At 42.3% G+C, this 23,193-nt stretch overlaps 1 protein-coding gene across 1 annotated transcript; it reads left to right on the plus strand.

Annotated features, from left to right (window-relative positions):
* The first annotated feature begins 18,249 nt into the window (after positions 1-18,249).
* On the plus strand, positions 18,250-22,948 carry SMIM28 (small integral membrane protein 28). Its single transcript, XM_087443763.1, has 2 exons — positions 18,250-18,479; positions 21,703-22,948. Exons 1-2 carry the CDS (start codon positions 18,369-18,371, stop codon positions 22,084-22,086), a joined length of 495 nt encoding a protein of 164 aa, XP_087299889.1. The 5' UTR covers positions 18,250-18,368; the 3' UTR covers positions 22,087-22,948.
* The last annotated feature ends 245 nt before the right edge of the window (positions 22,949-23,193 follow it).

The following is a 23,193-nucleotide window of genomic DNA, read 5'->3' on the forward strand; positions in this document are numbered from 1 at the left end:
ACTTTTTGGGTTTTTTTAAATGTGGTTTTGAGGGAAGGGTGCCATGGAAAGGGAGAGTGTAGACAAACTCTCTAGGGTAGAAACGTGAGGGGAAAGAATTCCTTCCTCTTTGACTAGAACTGAATTCCCAGGGCTGGAAGGAAGGAGAAGTTGTTCCACAGCAGAAAGGCTGCAGGTCGGGGAGGACCCCTGTGCTGGCAGGGCTGCAAGAGCCCAGAGAAGGCAGGCCTTTGTAAGTGTTCCTTGGCTGCAGACTGGCCAGACAGGCTGGAGAAGAGTCCCAGTCCCTGGGCGTGGAACAGGGTAGCAGAAGGATCACACCTCAATTTGTGGTGTAGAAGCCACAGAGTGAGCAGCCTGGAGGCAGAATGGAGGTTCAGAACACGTCTCTGCTGAGCTGGAGAAAAATAAAGAAAATTAAAGTTTGATATATGAAGTTGTGGCAGAGATGAATAATCTAAAAATCACCACATGTCTGATTGTGTAAGGCATTGGAATGGGGGTGGGAGGGGGAGACAACTGCCCCTACAAATGCAGAGTTATTTCCGAAGAAGTGCCCAGAGTTGGCAATTGAGGAGCCCTCCCAAGTCCAGTGTCAGTGGCCCTCAATGTCAAAAGGTGTCTGCCCCCTTCGGGAGCAAGGCTGCCTCATGGAGTTGTCTCCCCTCGGGGTCCCCAACTCCCTCCCCTTGGAGGTGTGAGCTGTTTGGCGAAGTGGAATTTGGTTGCTCCCACTGGGCAGGGCTGCTGCAGGTAAACCCGATGGGTCCCCCACCTGGCTCCACAGCCTCCTTCTACTTTATTCTGGTGAACTCAGGCCCTCACCGCCCTCTGCCAGTAGCTGCAATAGTTCCACATCGTGTTTTAGCTAACCAGCAAAGACACCGCCCGCTCCATGTGGATTATAGCCAAATGCAGGCTCAGAACCGTAAATAGCTTCTTTATGTAATCTTCATAAGGAACACAACAGGACAGCAGCTTGCTGAGGACTCGACCTCTATCAAAAACACGCATCCCCTCACCCACAAGCCTCCTCCCTCCCCAGCTCCCTTGGGCACCTGACCCGGCCCAGCCACCGGAGACAGTCTCAGATCGTAAAGTCTGCAAGAACCATTTGATTGACTGTTGGACTTGCAGGTATCCAGGCCTTGTAAGAGTGGCGCAGGGCTCAGGGGTCCGTGTCTGGACCTGCCTTCAGAAGGCTTCTGATGAGAGAGCCTATGGATCACGCTTTGAAGCTTACTCTAAGAAGCTTAGTCTTATTCCAAGAATCTGATGTGTAATCTGACCGCAAATAAAAGGCTATCAGTTTGGTCCCTAAACAGAAGAGTGACGTGGAGGCCCAGAACCAGGTAGTGTTCAGGCCCCGGGGCAGCTTCACTGTAGCCTGTAATTTGTGGTACACGAAGAATTGGGGTCCACGGACAAGGAAGGGAAAATTTACAGCCTTACTTTCACTGACTCTTTAACATGACTGACATTTACGTGGTCTTCGGTGTTGAATGTAGGCAACGCACTGCCGTGAGGAGGCCGCCCCTCAGTCTCCCGGGAGGGCCTGGAGCTGACCTGGTTCTCTACTGTGCTGTGGGGAACAACGCGTCCATGCTACTGTTTCCAAAGGCACGTGTTTTGATAACTACATTGGCTTCCTTTGTAATTAAATGTATTTTACTGCATGCATTCAAAGTTATTCAAAATTATGCTGAAAAGGGAATCATAGACCTCCAAACTGCAAAGGAGTCCATGGCACAGTTAGTTACGGAGTCCTGTCCTGGTATTATCCTAAGGAAGGATGGCTGTAAATCTGGGGTAAAGTCACCAAATCACGTTTTGGACAAGTACATTTTCTCTCTAGTGTGACCTTATATTCTGTGGCCACCTGGGCGTCAGGAGCCCCAACTCCGAGCCCTGGATCAACACAGGGTGTTTGCAAACACATCGCTCCAGGCCTCCGAGCCTCATTCCCCTGTCTGCTGTGTTTCGGGGCTGGTGAAGGGATTGCCAGGACCCCTTAAAACATAAACAATTCAATTTCCCGGACCAGAGCTCTGACACAAGGTGGCTCCTGTACATTCTCACTAGGGGTCCTGCTGTGGAGGCATTCAAATGAGGGACCGCGCACAGAATTTTTCCTGCTAGGAAGTGTCTCCCTGCTATAAAGTAAAGCTTACTAAAAATACAATTATGAATGTATTCAAGAACTTCATATACTTTTTAAAATTCCAATTGGTTTGGTCTTAAAACATTGTAAGGAAAAATAGAATGGCCTAAAATTTCCTTCCACTCTCATTTTTTTTCTTTTTGTGAGGAGGACCAGCCCTGAGCTAACATCCAATGCCAATCCTCCCCTTTTTTGCTGAGGAAGACTGGCCCTGGGCTAACATCCGTGCCCATCTTCCTCTACTTTTTATATGGGACGCCACCACAGCATGGCATAACAAGTGGTGCATCAGTGAGCACCCGGGATCTGAACCGGCGAACCCTGGGCCGCCGCAGCAGAGTGAGCGCGCCCAACCAGGCCGGCCCCCACTCTCATTTTTAAAAATGAAAAAATTCAATGTTTTTATGTCAGGATTGGCCTTTTAAATTAAAAAAAAAAAAATTTTGTCATGTAAATTTTTTAGATTGCTTTGAATTTGGTATATTTCAAAAATAAAAATAGAGCTAACAAAGTTTAAAGATGAAAAGGGTGAAGGATAAATCAAAAAATTGATTTTAAATTCTTGTCCAGATTTACCTCCCTACTAATGAATATACCATCCCTTTAGATGCCTGGAACCAATTTGACTGCTAATTCCTAAGCTAACATTTATTCTAAAACATTCAATAACTAATATTGGCAATAATTTTACTAAGGAAACCTGATGGATAAAAGATCAAACCCATTAATTATCACGATCTCACACTATTAGCCAACAGACTAGGGAATTAATGTAGGGGAATTTTACCTATAACACCATCAATAGGACAACCAGTGACTATTTAATCGTTTCTTCTTCATCCATTGTCTTCATTTTTAACTGAATTTATGGACCACTGAAGTTAACATTTTCTTAAGAAAGATGACTGAGGGGACAGAACTTTCCAAAGGACGGGGGTCTCTGGGGCTCCACGTTCACCTGTCGTAGAAAGAACATGTCCTGTCTGAGTGGGGCATCAGATTGTAGAGAAGAAACAAGCCCCCACATCCACATGCCCTAGCCTCCACACCCAGACCTCACAGACAGTTCACGTACAACACGTCTCTCGTCCTCACCAGCCTCTGTGGAGTGAGTTTCTCAGGCCACACGTCACAGACGGAGAAATGCAGGCTCTGGGGAGTAAAAGAGACGTATGTAGCTGAAGGTCACGTGGCCAGAATTCAAACCCAGTTCGTTCTGACCACAAAGCCAGCTGTCGCCATGATAACATGACACCTTGATGTAAAAATTAAAGTGAAGCTAATGGTCTGATGACACCTTGCCAGTGCAGCGTCTCCAACCTCAATCAGTTGAAATCACCCACAAACTGAAATTCATACCTTCTTTAATCTGCACTCTCAAAACACTGGTGTTACACTCGTCCTCATGATGAGACAGTCTGGTGTCATGACCACGGGAAATCCAGAATCAATCCGTCCACTGTAGGAATAAGCAGCTCAAAATCCAACTGAGGGTCTTCTTCAACCCAACAACCCGGCATTTGCCAAAGGATAACCTGAGAGAGCTCCTATTTAGGACAAACTTGAAAGTCGTTGTAAATATCCACAAGTTTTAGAATTTCTAACTTTATTCCTGCATTAGGTTACGCTGAGAAGCAATGTCTTCAGACCACATTATCTCAGCTTCCTTTAGAAATGCCTTCACTGAACTAAGATCTAATGTTATGCCCTCAGCTTCTAAAGAGAGTCGATGTGAGAAATTGCCAGATTTGTCTTCCACAAATCCATGTTAATATTAGGTGCCCCTTACGTTACTCATTTGTTTCCTTATGTAAGGAACCAGGAGGGCAGTGTTTCTACAACTCAGGGCCACGGTTTTTGATGACCATTATGTGATCTTGTATGAAATATCGACTTTTTTAAAGTGGGTGGTTATTTGTTTCTGTTTCTGCCTTAGCTTCCAGGAAGCTCAGCTTCTTGACACGCCTTGTTCCCTCCTCACAGCCACTCGATGGGCTCCAGTCCACGTCGTCTGGACTGGGCACAGCGAGTGCCCACCTGGGAACAGTCGGGAGTGGAGCCCAGTCCCTCTCTTCCTCCCGGGGAAAGAACGGTTTCTCCCTCACTCCCGGGAGCACCCACCCCCGCTCCTTCGCTTTGTGTTGTTTTTATTTACGAACAACCTTAAAGCCTTTTCGTAAGCGAGTAATACATAAATCACACGTAAATAAAATATTCCCTCAAGAAGTATGTGACCCAGCTAAGTCTGTGACGTAACTAGCTCGTTACCTACAGATCCTCCTGACCACACAGGGTCATCCCAGACCCCCGGGGTTTCAGGTCCATCCTAGCCACTGTTCAGTAGTGTAACCACAGAGTGAAGCAGGGCTGCCGCAGTCCCTCGGGGGTCCCTCAGCACCCATGGGGAGAGGAAAGGACAACAGGGTTTCCAGTCTCTTTAGAACTCGTTCTTGTCTAAGAACTCTTGTCTTTAGAACTCTTTTCAAAATCCAACAATTCCTTCGAGCCTGCCAGCCTACCAGCACCTCTCTAGCTTCATCTCATGTACTGTGCATTCTCACAGCATTTTTAAAAATCAGTCTTATAGAAGTCTAGGTTACATATAATAAAATATACCAATTTTAAATGTGAAATTTGATAGGTGACGCAAATATAAATCGGCGTAGCCAACACCTCAATCAAGACATAAAACACTTGCACCACCCAAACCATTTCATCAAGCCCCGTAGCCGCCAATCACCTCCTCTCCCCGGCCCTTGGCAACCACCGATGGGTTATCTGTCTCTACCATTTTCTTTTTCAGGAGTTTCATATAACTAGCATCATACAGTGTAATCTTTTGTATCTGCTTCTTATCCCAAATGCAATGCTTCAGAGATTCATCCACGTTGTTGCACGTGTGTGTATTGCATTCCTTGACATCACTGAGTATCCATTGGGGGGATATACTGTGAGTTTGCCGCTCATCAGTCGATGCACAACATCTTGTTTCCAGTTAGGGACTCTTGTGAATAAGACTGCTGTGAACAATCATATATGTCTTTGTGCAAACACATATTTTCATATCTCTTGGGTAAATTCCTTGCAGTGCATTGCTGGATCTTAGGGTAAATGTAGGTTTTATTTTTTTAAGAAACTGAAACTTTTTCCAAAGTAGCGATACTATTTTGCATGCCCACCAGCTAGTGTGAGAGCTGTGGTTGCTCCACATCCCTGCCAACATCTGTATTGTCAGGAGGATTAAAATATTTTTAATCTTATCCATTCTAGGGAGGTATGTGGTGACATCTCATTATAGTTTTAATTTGTGTTTCCCTAATGACTAATAATGTTGAGGACTTTTCACATGTTTATTCTTCATTTCTATGTCTTCTTTTGTGAAATATTTGTTCAAATCTTTTACTCATTTTTTAAATCAAGTTGTCTTATTGTGTTGTAAGAGTTATTTTTATATTATGGATACAGTCCTTTATCAGATATAGGTTTTGCAAATATTATCTCATAGCCTGTGCCTTGTCTTTTCATTTTCTTAACAGCAAATTTTGAAAAGCAAAAGTTTAATTTTGATGAAATCAACTTTATCACTTTTAATCTTTGAGGGGTCATGATATTTGTATCTTATCTAAGAAATGTTTGCATAACTAAGGTCACTAAAAATTTGCCCTGTGTTTTCTTCTAGTTTTCCCACTATCACTCTTAGTTTAAACCAATGATCTATTTTCAGTTAATTTTTCTGTATAGATTGAAGTAGAATCTGAGTTTGTTTCATTCACATGGATGTCAAGGTGTTCCAGCACCATTTGTTGGAAAGATTATCGCCTCCCTGTGGATTCACCTTGGTACCTTTTCAAAACATCAGTAGAGCGTGTCCTGTGCATTTATTTCTGGACTCCATTCTCATCACATGATCCACATGCTTATCCTTACACTGAACCACACCAACATGGCTACCATACCTCTAGAGTGAGTCTCAACAGCACGTGTGTGAGTCACCCAACTTTGTTTTTTCTGAAATTGTTTTGGCTATTCCAAGTCTTGTTCATTTCCATATAAGTATTTTTTTAAGTTTATCAATTTCCCCCAAAAAATCTGCTGGAATTTAGGTTGGGATTGCCTTGGATTTGTACATCTATTTGGGGATACCTGACATCTCAACAACATTAACTCTTCTGATCCTTGAATATAGTCTCTCTCTCCATTTTTAAAAGTCTTCTTGAGTTTTTCTCAGTAATGTTTTGTAGTTTGTGTATTATTCTTGCATATATTTTGTTAAATTTATTCCTAAGTATTTTGTTTTTATGCTATTATAATCTGTATTGTTTTTGCTAGTATGTAGAAATACAATTGGTTTTTCTAGATTGACTTGATATCCTGTGACCTTGCTGAAGTCACTTCTTATTTCTAGTAGCTTTTTTGTAAATTCTATCAGATATTCTACATAGACAATCTTGTCACCTGAGAATTAACATAATTTTATTCCTCTTTCCCAATCTATATGTCTTTCATTCCTTTTACTGGCCTTACTGCACTGAATTTAGCTTCCAGTAAGATGTTGAGTAAGAATGGTGAGAAAGAGCATCTTCACCTCATTTTTGACCTCAGCAGGAAACATATCAGTCTTTCACCACTAAGTGTAATGTTAGCAGTTCTTTATCAGGTTGACAAAGCTCTCTTCTACTCCTAGTTTGCTGAAACTTTTTTTCTCGTGAGTGATTGTTGAAGACTGTCAAGTGTTTTTTATGCATCTGTTGAGGTTATCATATGATTTTTCCTTTTTTTAGTCAGTTAATATGGTGAAAAACAAGCATAATTTTCTAATGTTAATCCAACCTTACATTCCTAGGATAAATCCATTTGGTCATTGTATTGGTCTCCTGTGCCACCATAACAATACCATGGACTGGGTGGATTAAACAACCTTTTGGAGGCTGGAGGTCCAGATCAAGGTGCCAGCAGTGTTGGTTTCTGGTGAGACCTCTCTTCTTGGCCTTTCAGCCAAAAACCTGCTGAGTCCGAACACGTCCTTTCCTCTGTGTAGAGAGAGAGAGAACTCTGGTGTCTCTTCCTCTTCTTATAAGGACACCAGTCCTATAGGGTTAGGGCCCCACCTATATGACCTCATTAAACCTTAATTACCTCTTTAAAGGCCCCATCTCCAACTATAATTACATTGGGGGTTAGGGCTTCAACATGTGAATTTTCGGGGGATATGATTCAGTCCATAAAGGTAATGATGTGTTATCCTTATCATATATTGCTGGATTCAATTTGCTAAAATCTTATTAAGGATTTTTGTACCTATCTTCATGAGCAAGATTGGTCTGTAGTTTTCTTTTCTTGTAATTTCTTTCATTTTCATATCAAGGTGACACTGGCCTCATAGAACGAATTGCGAAGTGTTTCTTCCTCTTCTACTTTCTGGAAGAGTTTTTGTAGAACTGATATTGTTTTTTCCTTAAATGTTTAGTAGGATTCACCAATGAATACATCCGGGACTGGAGTTTTCTTTGGGGGAAGGTTTTAAACTATGAATTTAATTTCTTTAATTGATATGGGCTATTCAGGTTATCCATTTCTTCCTTTTTTAATATAACAGCTGTGTTAAGCTATAATTCACATACCATATTATTCACCCATTTAAAGTGTACAATTCAGTGGATTTTTTAGATTCAAAGGGTTGTTCAACCATCACCACAGTAAATTTTAGAACATTTTCACCACCTCAAAAAGAAACGTTATGCTCTTAGCTATCACTCCTTTCCCTCGGCCCCAAGCAACCACTAATCTACATTCTTTCTCTCTAGAAATGCCTATTCTGGGCATTTCTTACAAATGGAGTCATATAATCTGTAGTGTTTTGTAACTGGTTTTTTTCACATACTGTTCTCAAGATTCATCCATGTTATGGCATGTATCAGTACTTCATTCTTTTTTATGACTGGATAACATTCCACTGTATGGACAGACCACACTTTCCTGATCATAATTTGATACACATTTGGGCTGTTTCCACCTTGTGGTTAATATAAACATTTGTGCACAAGTTTTCGTTCCTCTCACGTAGATACCTAGGAGTGTAATTGCTACATCACATGGATGTCTAGTTCTTGAGTGAGCTTTGGTAGGAATTTACTAATTTTATTTACGTTGCCAGATTTATTAGCCTGAAGTTGTTCATAATATTTCCTTATTTTTTTAATATCTGTGGTAACGCTCCTTTGTCATCCCTGAAGTTAGCAATTTTGCCTTCTCTCTTTTTTGTTTTTTTTTGTGAGGAAGATCAGCCCTGAGCTAACATCCATGCAAATCCTCCTCTTTTTGCTGAGGAAGACCGGCTCTGAGCTAACATCTATTGCCAATCATCCTCCTTTTTTTTTTTTCCTCCAAAGCCCCAGTAGATAGTTGTATGTCATAGTTGCACATCCTGCTAGCTGCTGTATGCGGGATGCGGTCTCAGCATGGGCAGACAAGCGGTGCGTCGGTGCCTGCCCGGGATCCGAACCTGGGATGCCAGGAGCAGAGCAAGTGCACTTAACCGCTAAGCCATGGGGCCGGCCCCTCAAGTTTCTTAAGGTGGCATTCAGTTCAAATAAGTTTTCAATTTTCCTTGTGGCTTCTTTAATCCTTGTGTTATTGAATAATATGCTGTTTAATTTCCAAACATTTGGAGATTTTCCAGATAACTTTCTATTGATTTCCAATTTAAATTCCAAGGAACATGGTTTCAACCCTAGTCAATTTAGTAAGAATTTTCATGGCCCATAATATGGTCTGTCTTGTTAAGTGTTCCATGGACACTTGAAAAGAATTTATATTCTACTCTTCTTGGGTGGAGTGTTCCATAAACATTAACAGGGTCAGTTATACTGAGAGGGAATGTTAAAATCTCCAACTATAACTGTGGGTTTGTCTAATTCTTCTTTTAATCTCTTCTATTTTTGCTTCATATACTGAAGCTCTGTTGTTAGCTATATATATTTAGGATTTTTATGTCATCTTAACAAATCGACCCTTTTATTATTGTGAAATGTCTTTTTAAATCCCTGTTAATATTCCTTGGGCTGATATCAGTTTATTTGATATGAATCATTTGGTTACTGATTGCACGGTATACTTTTTCTATTCTTTTCCATTTAACCTATTGGGATCTTTATATTTAAAGTTAATTTTTGGAGAAAGTTTACTATTGGGTCCAATCAGTTGGGCAAAAACAGAAGCCCAACATTACGTTGGCTCAAGACTGAGAAACCACCACCTGTGAGACTGGAGGAGAACAGAGTCAGGTGTCACAAAGTCAAGGAAATGAGCAGTCCAGGAGAGAGATTTCAGGAGGAACATCAGTAAGGTGAGGACTGGAAACAGTCCAAGGTCAATTTGAAGGACGGGATGACTTTCTTCAGACCACTTCAGGGCCAGGGTGAGGGCAGAAGCCATACTGTAGAGAAAACAATTGGGAGACGGGAAGGCAGGAGCAAAGACCGTTTTTACCTTGTGGAGGTGAGGAGGGCAAGGAGCTCAGAGGAAGGAGAGCCAAGGAAAAGGATTCAAGTTCTTGTCTGTGGATCTCAAGATGGGACACAGTCTGACGCTTATGGACTGAGAGGAATCCTTTGAAAGAGAGAGGCTAGACAGTCACTGTCCACGAGGGATGGGGCGGATGTGGCACCTATGGTGGCGAGAAGGGGAAGGATGGGGGGGGGGTGTCTGTGTCTGTGTGTGCCTGTGTGGTGGATGAGGAAATTTGACAAAAGTGAGAGTAGGACAGAGTTCTTGCTGCTTAATAGTTATTTCAGAGAGAAAAACTGAGCCTAAGAGAAGAAAGGGGGATTGGCAAATGATTTAAAGAGCGTGGTGAATGTCAGAAAGCGAGGAGACTGTGCCTCCCTCCGACTTGCTGTGGAGGCCCCCGTGGCTCCAGTTCCTCTCTGAGCACACAGCGCCCACCTGCCTCACTCTGACCCCTGCTATCCATGTGCTCATCTGTCCCACACACTTACAGGCTTCTCTGGGCAGGGACTGTGTTTATGTACACATCACAGAGCCTAGAACTTAACAGATACCCAGTAGAAAAGCTGCTCCTAAATGACGTGAACATATTGCTGAGCAGTGAAGGCTCTGTCGACTTGTGGTTAACTCAGAGCCCACTACCTATGAATTCTCCAGACTCCCACATTCACTGAGTGAGGGATAAAGAGTTCCAAATTTCAGTTCAATATTAACTGCTCCCTATATTATAACAATGATAGCAAATATCTATTTGCAGAGAGAACTACCAGCAGAGTCTTAAAACCATGTGTCAAATATAAGCAAAATATATAAAGGCAAGAAATTGAAATATAGGCTTCAGCAAAACTTCAAATTATAAATACTGTTTTTAAAGAATGTGGCTTAAATTGGGAATGCAGATTAAAGTTGGCATTTCAAATCCAATGTCCCCAAATTAAATCACCAGTATCCCAATTGTATGTCAATGAATAGGACTGTTAAATAATGCCCACTTCAATTCAAAGGCTTTCATCTGGATAAATGGGCCATGAACTCACCATTAATGCCAGCCCTCTGTGTTTCAACAGCAGTGCCCTGGAGGGTACACACATCTTTCTAAACCATCAGCCTGGCTGTTGGGAGACCACAGCATATACCCCTAACCAAGAACAGTATCTGTACCTTTTAACGTTGATAACACCCATCCACTGCTCCCTTCCCCCTAAAATCTAAGATTTTCCTTATATATTTTAACAAATATGTGCCCCAAATATAAGCCTGTCCCAGGATACTCAGTTCTCAGGAACATGTCTAAGAGTGAGGGACACCACGTACGGGAACAGTTTCACCTGGAAAGCAATGGACATTCCATGTACAGAACTTTCCAGAGTTAGACAGCACACTGGATTCATAACGTGCAGGATTTTGCCCTGGCTGTGACACCAACACATTGTGAAACACTGGACTAGTCACACAGCTTCAGTGTCCTTGCCTGTAAAATGGAGGAGTGAACCAGGACAGCATTGCTCAAGGAATGTTTCTTGGAAAATTAGACTGAAAATGAGTCCAAAAAAAGCTCCATGACCAAATAAGAGTCAGAAATGCTCTATCCTACAGCAATGACAGCAGGGCCCTCAAGAGTCTGACGGGCAGGGGAGGCAAAGCTGGGACAGAGCAGAGAGCAGCAAGGTCGTGTTTCCTCTGTCATCAGGTACTGAACTCTGAGCCTCAGGCTCCCACAAGGTCGACGGGCTGAACCCGCAGCTCCACCTTCAGCCCTGACTCCTCAGATGTGGCCGGGTGACCCCAGGTTGGCGCTGGCCCCATCAGTACTGAATGTGAATCATCTCTACAGAAAGCATCTTCAATTTAGTATCTCAGGATCCCCATGGAGCAGGTTCAACAAAACATGAACTCTCAGTTTTAAAAGTTACCAAACACACAGGGAAAAATCCCACTCGCACTCTCCTAAGAGAAATTCAGCAAAAATAAACAGACTTTGACTCTAAAGGACTCAGATATCTAAATGATCAAATAAAGAAATAAAGTTATAAGAAATATTTAAAGAAACGAATAATAGATTCCAAAAAATAAAGGATTCTAGGAATAACAGACCATAAAAAATTGTCCACCACTTTCGAGGGGAAAAAAAACTTGAAAACATCTGGAAATGAAAAATGTCATTAAAATTTAAAACTCAAGGATGGATGTGTTTCACAGCTGATTAGACTCAGCCGAGTGGAGAATTACTGACCAGTCCATAAACGCAGAATGCAGCACAGACTCAAAGTCACAGAACACGGAAGAGAAGTTAAGTGACGTGGAGGAGAGAGGGAAAGGTCTAAAATGCAGGTCATGAGTCTCAAAGAGGATGAAGGAAGGCGATGAACAGTGATTCCAAATTCTCCAAAAGCTAATGAAAGACATGAACCCACAGAGGCATCAAACACAACTTATAATAATAATGATGTGGGGCCACTGAGTCAAGAGTCAAAAAAGCATTTTCAGACACAAGCCACTCAATCCTTCGTGCACCCTTATTTTGTGTTCAGCATGGGGACAAGACCCATGGGCAGTAAAGAGCTGCAGTGCAGGTGTCTGTGTGGGGCCATTCTATACAATTTTAACTATTTTTACTATTCTAAAGAAATGTCAAAGGAACAAGTATTAGGTGGTCTGGTTAGTCTCAAAGATTAGGGCGTGGGGGTGGATGAATGAGATGTGTCCTTGCATTCCAAGGTAAAGTGTGCCTCAAGGAACACGTAGGCAAGAGAATAAGCCATTGATCACCCCCTGAGGTAAATTACTTTGCTCCTAGCCAGAGGTGACTGAGTAATGCAAGACTGAATGAGGTCTCACGGAAAGAATTGCAACCCAAGAAGAGCCTCTGGTGGGGTGGTCTTCCTGCCGCTTTCAAAAGAGTAACACAGATGACACAAAAAATGAGACTCCAGTATTTCTCTCTCCCCAAAGCTTTCAGTGCCTACTGTATGTCAGGCCCTGACTGGGCTTTTGAGAACTGTAATTTAAAAGCAATTCTTCGTCTTCTATTAGTGAGATAAAGAAAGACTTTCAGACACTTTCAACACGGAATGTAACATGAACTAACGCAAGCGTGTGCGTGACACAGAAGCAGAGCAGGGGAGGTGCTGTTGACCGTGTTGGGTCCAGTGCTGATGGAGGTAAATCAGGGGCGGTACCGAAAAACAAACGATGTTAACGAAAAAACGGGAGTCTAGGCAAGGAATTTTTCCTACGAGGCTTCACATTTAGTCGTCGACATTCGCCGTCCGAGTTTTTCACCGAGCAGGAAGGCTGCTACTCCTGTTCTAAGGCGAGCAGCCGTCTTTGTTGTCTAAATGTCCCTGCTTCCCAGTGGGGCACTGTTACCGTTCCAGAGCTGCTCCTGGAATCCCATAATCTTGGGAAACCTTGGAAATTTTTCCCCCAAGATTGTTTAATGCCAACCTTAACCTCCTAATCTACAAAAATAGGAATAATTCTTATAACTTGGAATTCTTGTAAAAAAATAGATAATATGATATATGACAATTTAGGTATTAAATAAATAATGGTGTTCCTCCACCCCGTCTAACCCACTCTCTGTAATATATTTGAATAAAGAAAACATGCATAGACAAATTACACAAGGATTTTTAATCTAAATGTATCTACCTACTAGTTCCTGTTTTAAATTCAAGAATATCAATTTGACTTCCAAACTTACGTGGTCATTATTCTGCTTTAAATATGCCTAGATTTCCAATCCAAGTACAGAATACTAGGAGCCAATGTCTGAAAACACCCGAGTTCATAACCAGCGAACACCTTAAGCTTATAAATTCATATGCTGCACCCCGATTTTTCTGAAGAATTGAGATTTTAAAAAATATTTTTCCTTTGTAGATAGAAATAAAAAAAATAGTACTCTGAGGGAGTAGGTGAAATGACCAGAAAAAGGCACAGCGGAAATTGCTGGGGCGATGGAAATGTTTTCTGTCTTGTAGGCAGAGATCACAGGAGTGAACAACACTGTAAAAATCATGGAACTGAACGCATAAGATCTTTGCACTCTGTTTTATGTTAATTGTTCCTTCATAAAATTTTTTTGAACCTTCGGTTCAAGCCTCCATTTCCATAACAGCTCAGATTTTTCCAAAGTAAACTTCCCATCAATAATTTTTCTTTTTTTACTGTCGTGCTTGCTTGGTTTAAGAAAACCACTCCGGAGTATCTTCCTCTCTCAGTCTCTGTTGCTGGTGGATTGAGTCAAACCGTGTACGTCTCTCTTCTTCCAGATTATCAGGGCCAAAGTCTAACAAAAGCAAGGCCAGATCAGCTGCCCCCCAGGTGACCCTGGGCTCCTGGACTGGATTCAGGCGGTGATGCGCCACAGCGCTGCCTCAGCCCGCTGATGAGATCTCAGTCATCCTAATCAAATATACGCTTATTTAATTCTCATAATAGCACCTTGAGAAAGTACACTGACCAGTTTGCTAAAACTCAAATGTATTTACTAGTTTAGAAATTAAATATGAAAAAAGCCCTCCATTTCACCCACGTCTTTAGTTTATTTGGATCCCCGACCATCCGTTTTCAGGGACTGTTTCTCCATCAGTGATGAGAAGACGAAACACATAACAGCAAAACCAACCCCTGTGTCCAACGACTCACAAACAAAGAGAACCAGAAAACCTCGAAGTCCTGTGAGTCTTGAAAATATCACAGCAAATTAACAATGTTGAGTTCAAGGGGATTAAGAAAAAACAGAATGGTCAGATGGGTGAAGACAAACCGATTTAAAAAGAAAGAGAAGTAAGAGAATCCAGTAGAACGTGGGAAGACCCTCCTCCCCTCAGTTCTGAAATACTCAGGAGCTTGGAGGTAGTAATCCAACTTGCAGACTGATGCGGGCAGTGTCTGCAGCAACACCAAGCCACCGAGTCCTGAGCAGAAGACTCTTAGCTGAGAAGCCACGGGAATAACGGGACGTGCGCTGCCCGTTAGTGTGGGGAGAAATAACGGCAACAAGCACACTCTGCGGGGGTCTGAAGAGAGACTCTAAGGGTTCAAGTCCCACAGGTGTAACTTCCTAGAGTCAGAATGACAGCAGTTCCCGAAAGTTCAGTCCCCTGGCTCCACGGCCGAGCACGTCCCGGTCAGTTAGGAGTCACACAGGCCATTTCGTGCAGGTCCAGTGGGTCTTCTCCCAGTTAGCTAGCAATCCCCTAACTTGTTTTGAAACAGTATAAAGCTGACTCGAGTAAGTGCCATAACATTGGAATAACAAATTTGCTGTGGGAATTCAGAGGAGACTGTGATTCATTTCCAATTTGAGTGGAGGGCAGGAAATTGCAGAATATTACAATAGGTGACTTTTATGTGGGCCTTGAAAGACGGACAAATCTTGGAAACTATTATGTCTTGTTTATCTAACACATATTCATAAAAAAATTACAAATGCTGATGACCAAAAGGAGAATCACAGTCCCGTAAAAACAACTCATAATCCCGCCACTTAGAGAAAATGCCATTGTTAACACTGAGTTTTTTCTACGTACAGAGGAATGCAAATTTATAGCAAACATGCAGTTATCTGACAAGTTCCTCTTAATATGTGGTGAACATGTCTACATCTTTCTGGTATTTATTCTCGGGTTATAATATCTCTATGCATATATCTTAACTTATTAACCAATAATCATTTTGTGGACTTTTTTATTTCCAGTTGTTTGTTATCATAGACATTTAAGATGTGTTAAAACGTCTTTCAAAAATACATCTCTTTGAGCAGTCATCCAATTATGTCTTTGGGATGAATTCCTAGAAGTGGAATTGCTGAGGGCTGACCTCTCCTGACGTTCCCTTTTCTCTATAATCTATGACTTGCTCCGTTTTTGTGTGTAACTCTCTTGACTCTGCTTCTCTCTCAGCTGCTGCATCGTTTCTTGGATCACTTTCAAGCAAACAGCTCGGGAGTCGTTTCCCTTCACCAGTCGTTTCTCTCTTAAAACCGCCCCCATCAGGCTTGTCCCCAGACACTGCACAGACCTGCTCTTGCCCAGACAATCAGTGACACCGCCCACCCCCGCCCGTCTCGTTAAATCCAGCAGTCACCGTCATTCATCTTACTTGACTATACGGGAGCTCCTTCTAGAAACATCTTCTTCCCTTGGATCCCAGGACCCCCCGTACCCCTGGCCTCTCTTCTACCCCACTGGCCACTGACTGTCTCCCCACCCCATCGATACTCATCTTCTTGGTGATCTCATTAAGTCATGGGTTTAAATACCATCTCCCTGCCAACAAGTTCCACCTATTGTCTGTGGTCTGGTCCTCACTCCTAAATATCCCAAACACAACATCCAAACTCACACACGTTGAAACTCACCGTGTCCAAAACTCCACTCCTGTCTTTACTCCTGCTTAAAAACCAAAACAACCTGCCCTGTCTCAGCCTTTCCTCATCTTTGCAAATGACAACAGTCAGCCTTCCAGCTGCTCAGGCCTGAAACAGAATCCTTCTTGATCTTTTTTTTTCATCTGACACCACCTTCAGTTCTTCAGGAAATCTTGTTGGCTTATCCCTAAAACAGATCTAGAATCTCACCACCCCCACCACTACTACTCTACTGCTTCCTCTCTCCCTGAATTATTAACAGAGTCCCTAACTGGTCGCCCAGCTTTTGCCCTTAGTTCCTATGTCTGTCTCCAACACAGAGGCCTGAATGATCCTTACAAAATAGAAGTCCTTATAAATTGTCACTCCTCTGCTCAAAACTCTGCATGGCGCCTCCATTTTGCTTAGAGTAAAAGCCAAAATTCCTACAAAGCGCTGTGAGCCCTGCACTCTGTGCTGCCCCACCGCATCCCACATATCCTCTCTGACCCTACCTCCTCCAGCCACCCTGACCTACCCGCCATCCTGAGACCTTCCCAGGCATGTGACTCAGGGGCTGTGCACTGGCTGTTCCCTTGGGCTGCAATGCTCTTCCTGCTGATATCTTCACGGCTCAGTCCCCTGCATCCTTCAGCTTTTTGTGCAATGATCACTTTCCTTATGCGGTCCTAACTTACTTTCCCCTTTGACAGTGCCCCTCCTTCAGCACGCGTTCCTCCTCCGCTTTTTCTCCATAACGTTTGTCGCCTTCTGATATATTATATATTTTGTGTAATTTGTTTTCTTAGTCCCCCAAAACATCCATAAAAGCAGGAATTTTTGTCTGATTTATTCCCTGCTGGAGGAGGGTCAATGCTATAGATGAATATTTAATGTTTTTGATCCAGAATTCCAGTTTGCTTCTCAAGAAATGAAGGTATTTAAATGGGCAGACAGGTAGAGAAGGATGGTCCGTGCCGAGGACATACAATTGGCAAAGCCACTGACACGCAAGAAAGAGAAATAGAGCCCTGGTGGCCAGGTGTTCCTCATGTGCTGGTGTGGGGACACAGGATTGATTTAAAACAGGAGCGCATGGACGGAACAAGACAACATTGTAACTAAAGCACAAAATCAGCTCACTCCACAATGAGAAATAAAAGGCTGAAATTGCACGAGTTCCACACTGAGGCCTGGGAAACAGTGAAAACTTTACCAGAAATAAGAAGCTTGACCAAGTGCCAGATTCTATTGGGGAGAGTAGCTATCTTTGAAAAGGTGATGAAAATTATGGATCCTGCCAAGAAAATTGGACATGTCTACAAAGTTTAGAGAGTGCATCAACCCCTGAATCCTATCCACAGACCACCCCAGGCCAGTGATGGAGCATCCTAAGTAAGGAAAAAAAAACCCAGTTAAATATTATTTCAGCATCATGAGGTTCACTTGAATGAAATGATGCTTAATAAGGATAAGTTGCAATATTGAGTTGTAACATTGTGAGTAAATATTTGAAGCTGAAATTTACTCCTCTGAAAGAAAGAACCTAACTGCCATGTCTTAAATGTCTTAAATGTTAAATTCTCAATAAATATGCAGAATTAGACGTCCTAAAGTTACCTCAGTGAACATTCAAATTGAAAGTTTCTCATTTTACGCTTGATACAAATAATTTTATAAAGTTCATAAGATAATCAGAAGAAAGACTATTTAGGTATTGGTAATTTGATTTCTTTTTTAAATTGAAACCAGCAAACTACCATCCATACGATCTGAGCCATTGTCTGTCTGGCTTCCGTACAACTTTATCATTAGCATCTTTCTTCCAAATAATTCACTAAAGTGTTTATTAATGGATCTTCCTTCTCTACCAAATACCCCTTCTCTCTGTACCTTAGAATCCAGAAACAACCAAAGGAAATTCAGGTTGGGTAGCTTTTCTTGCTCTGCTCTGTCTCTGGAGAGGGAGATGGGAAGGGAAGGGGGAGGGCCTTCTTTACATCTAGATATAAACAGCTCTCTATTCCCTGAGACCATCCATTGCACTATAATAATGCAAATGCAGAGAACCCTTCTGTCTGAGATCTGCTCCATATCTGATATCTGATACCAATCCCTATGGTGATAAAGACCACAGCAACAAATCCAGTGACAGTGAATTTGAATACAGTCTGTCCTGTGAGGTCTCTGGTTGGTTTCTTTCCCTGTTGCCTCTCATCAGAGAAGGAGTTTACCAACAGCCACCAGCCAAGCACGTCCAAGCTGGAGCCAGGCCAAGGACAAGCAGCACTGCCAAAACCTGGGCAGCGAGTGGACAGCGGGGGCGCCTCGGTGGGTGGAAACATGCGGGGACTGCTGGGCAGCAGCTGGAGGAAGTTTGGGCACGGCGGCCGGGGGACATACGAGTGGTTAACCAGTGAACCGAGCCTACCTCTCCCGGAAACCCAGCTGCAGGTCTGTACTTTACTCCTTTTCTTCTCAACGCCTTTTCTTCCCCAAAGTAGCTTTGTCAGTTTTCAAACCAACAATGCCTGTATTTTTAGGATCTTAAAGCTTAGTGGCAACACTTTGCATTATGGGGTGACAAAAATATGGATTCACTGATAAGGCATCGCCTAAGGAAGTAACCTGAAAGTTGTATTCTTTTGACAATGATAAAATTCAAGCAAAACTTGCCACAAATATATTCTAAGGCCACCTGATATATCAAATATATCAAAGAACATCTGAAGCTAGGAGTCAACAAATTTTTATGCTTGGTTTTACAACTTTGTTCTTTGCTCAGGAAGCAACGTCCACATATTCAAAATCAAGACCCTCCCGGGGGGCTCAGCTGTGCAGCGATCACCATGTCTGAGTCAGCAGAACAAGATTCACATCAGGGAGGGTAGCAGGGGATTAAGGAGGGTTGTCTCTCACTGAGAAACGCAGCGGTCACCTGGCTTTGTCAGGGAATCACCAAAGAAGCCCCAATCTGAGGCAGCATTAAGGGAAAATATTTGTAGAGACCTAAGAACTCAGAATTAATTTTAGGATCACAAGGGAAGTGAGAGATACTGCTGTCCCACAAGAAAGAGTGGAGCAAAGCTATTTTCTTGTTGTCTGGAAAAGTCAGCTGGTGAGACTGGTTTTGAAGTTCTTCAAAACCACCTTTTACAGAAAATAATTATATACATATATATAGTGATATGTCCTTCAGCAGTTACACTTTTGCTGGATATTTCTTTAAAATGTTCTCTGAAAAACAAACCCTTGAGTCAATATACACATCAGAGAAACACTAAACGTTAAGAAACAACTTTGAGGAAAATGAACAAATTAGAACATTTGTCTAAAAAAGTAAAGACACCCTTCCTACATTTAAAAAATCCAGAACAATTTGAACCAATATACCGTGAATCATGAAATAAGCAAATTAAGGAACTCCATCACAAATCTGTCCCATAGCCTGGTATATCTCTTAACTGCAAAACAGGAAGCACTCTTTATCTCCAGAAATTGCCTCAATCTGCTGTGTTAGCTGTCTTCTAGTGCCACTCGACATTTGGACAAATTTAACCCAACCAATGGCTGTGCCCATCACAGGAGGGGCTGTGGCATTTCTCCCTTCACAAATTTCTGCAACCAATACTGAAAACACCAGAAGTGGCAAAATTGTAAACAAAAGAGTGTATTACATAAAACCTCTTGAATGGAACATTAAGTATCTTTATATTCCATGCATATTGAATTTACAGGGCGTAATAGCATATTTAAAATTTGATGCCCACAACTGTTCAGAAAATATATTCATCCATATTATTAATGGGGAAAAATAAGTTGTGCAAAATGCTCCATGTTTATCAAGCTTGGAGAGTGGTTGTTTTAAGTACTAAAAAGACATAATAGCTTTAACAGTTTTAGTGATTCATCTAGAGGTAGAAAATAAACATGTCAAACTGCTTTTTGACTCCCATTTGATTTCTTAATAATTGTACATTTATTTATGAGCTAATTTATCCTTATAGCTTTTGTAATCAAAGTCCCTTATTACAACACAACAGATTTTAAGTCAATAGTTCTGATAATAAACTAGATTATGTGTGAGAAAACAGAATCCACGGTTTGGAAATATAACAATCACACACATAAAATATATTAATGTTGCTAAAATATTTTTCTGAAAATATATATTTATTAAAATATAAACTTAGTAATGCCAGATTTTGTTACTGTATTTTCCAGCCTTATCAGTAAATTTCTAGACTACTTCTGGCTATCTTTAGCATTTTATTTTCTAGTAAGTGTGATCATTTGTGTCCCTGAGATATAAATATATAAATACCTATTATTCACCAAGAGCTTTACACACATTAATTCACTAAATTCTCATGCCAATCCTCCAAAAAAGATGTTATTATTTCCACTTCACAGAGAGAAAGCCTAGGCCCTGAGGGGCAAGAGAATGGTCCAAGGTCACAAGGGAATTAGAAGGTCATTCTGTGATTCAAAGCCAGAGCTTCAAACCCAAAGATGCCGCCCTGCTCCTCAAGAAAACCTTTAATTTTAATGCATTTTAAGCTAATATCTTAACTCATAGCTTACTAAGGACTAAATTTCTGGCTGTATGATTATTAAATAAACCATCTAATTTTGAGTCAAAATAACACACATAGTTGTAAATTCTTTAGGAAGTAAAAGAGATTATACAAACAATGCTGGATAAGCCAGTCCCTTAAGAGGTCATGACCAGCAAAACATTTGTTCTTTCCATCAAAATCGAGGAGAGAACCCCAGTTCTCATAGTTTTATTATTATAAGTTTATTTTAAATCAGCAGATAAAGAGCTTAATATTTTGTTTGTTTTAAATACAATTATAGGCTTTACATTTTTTTCTTTTCCTCTCTAGTGGACACTACCATTTACATTTGTTGCTGTATGCTTTATATAATAGAGAAGCTTTTTAATACTTCATTATTTCTTAGTAGCTTTATTTAAAGCAATGTCTGTGCAATTTGGAACAGGATTTATTTTTTCATACTGCTTTTCTACCTTGCTGTTGAAGCATCATTTCATGCCTATTATATTATTTACTCCATCAGGAACCATCATTACTTTGTGAGCTAATAGTGTAAAATCAATACCTTTGAGATTGCTTAAGAATTTACCTACAATTCTTTTTCTTTAAAGAGTTCAAAATATTCCATATTGATCCTACAAATTGCAAAAAAAATTGAAGAAATTTTAAGATCTCATTCATTGTAAGCATCAGCTATCAATTCAGATTTCATATTTTATGTGTTGTATGAACACATACCAATGACAGCTTTTGCTCCACAATTAAAGAACTTAAGTTCCATACGATCCTTTTGTGGCAATAAACCATTGTTGGTCTAATTCTAAATAAAATAAGTACATAAATCGTGAGTTCTCATTCAAATGAGTGGCGGACCTACCACCTAAAACTTATTGTACTATTTTTACCTGAGTGGAAATATTGTAGGATAGTGTCAGCGTGCTCTTCTGCTGTGCTGAACTTGACTCTCTTCATTCCACGTGGGCTCAAGCTCACTGGCATAAATGAACAATTACAGTGATTTTTAGGTGAGTAATGATGATAAGAAGAATAAAAATGAGGATGAGGACGGGCCTTAGAAATGCAGGCGTCTCCTAACGCAGTGCCGTCCCCACCTCCAGGGCGCCCAGAAGATAAGTCCCAGCAGAGAAGACGCGGAGCCCTTCCTGTGCATCCTCCTTCCTGCCACCGTCCTGCTCTTCCTGGCCTTCCTGCTGCTTCTCCTGGTCCGACACTGCAAGGACCCCCGGCCCCAGGCGCAGGTTTTCAGCATCGACCCCCCAGAGCACCCACCGGCCGCAGAGGGGACTGACCTCCTGCCTGGCTTACCCTGGAGCAGTGAGCAGGACTTCCCGTACTCTCCCCTGCCCCAGTGGGGGGCCCCCCACTCTGCATGTTTACCGCCCTCCTATGAGGAGGCCACCAGGCATGCCCCTGGGGAGGATGCCCGGGATGGGGTCCTCCAGGAGGAAGAGGGCTCACCTGGACTGGAGGAACTAATATAAATGCTCTCAGAAACCACTGAAGACACAGCTCTCAACCCTTAACAGACCCCATCTGAGGAGGGGCGAAGGTCATCGGGGCTGAGGAAGCTGCTGTTCCCTGCAGACCCTTGGCTGAAGGGACAGTCTGGGCTGGGAAAGCCTGACAAACGTCCATCCAGTCAACCCGTCTCAAGTTCCTGAGGGAAAACCCTCCCCAGGTTGTTCTAAAAGTGACTGGGCTCTTCTAAAATGCACACATCCCTGGGGAAAATGGGATAGAGCTATGTGAGTCGAGAAAAAAATTAGAATTACTAATGAACATAGGAACTAGCTCTGAAGAGAAGGAAAATAGGAAAATGCGGATATGCCAAAGGTTACTGCTTCTGCCACCAAGTAAAACTTCTCTTCCTACACAGGTTTTTCAGGGTCTTCTGGGTTCATGTCTGCGAGGGCTTTAGGATAGTAGAGAGTTCCAGAGGGAAGAAAACACACCTCTGGGGCTGCGGGGGTCGATTGTCGTGTTGTAGATGATGGTGAAATGTGTTTCAATGTTAACAGTCAAAGTACAGACACTTGCGATCATTTTAGTTAAAAAATAATAAAGCTCTCCCAAATGGCCTCCTCACAGTGTCACTCTTGCTCACTGTCTTCTGATTTGCTTCCTGGAGCAGAGGACTCGGCTTGGCTTCCCGGGAACGTCTCACACTAGAGCCTCGGGGCGTCCCACGGTCCAGTGGCAGAGTTGCTGCTGTGACACATGTCAGGGGACACGACAACAGAATGGGTGGCTGTCGCCCAGCAGAGTAGAAGTCAGTCTAACCCTGGAAGGTAAAGGTCAAAATTTTGGATCAAGGGGTAAAGAGAAACACAGGGACCTTGTGAACCTCACAGTTCAAACTCTGGCTTCACAGAACCAGAGCTCAGGGAGGTGACATCCCTCGTCCAAGGCTAGACCCCTCCTGAGGGCTGAGCTGGGGCCAGAGCGCAGGCCTCTCTGATCTGAGTGCGAGCACCTGCCACTGCACCCAGGGCTCCCCGAGAACACCACACAGGTGGGAGTCAGGGGAGCAGCTGGATGAGCTCAGCGAGTCTGGAAAGGACGCAGACATCCCTCTGGTTTTCAAAAGG

This window comes from Ceratotherium simum, chromosome 19 (genome assembly GCF_057802395.1).
Source record: "Ceratotherium simum simum isolate JZ-2026a chromosome 19, ASM5780239v1, whole genome shotgun sequence".
NCBI lineage: Eukaryota > Metazoa > Chordata > Mammalia > Perissodactyla > Rhinocerotidae > Ceratotherium > Ceratotherium simum.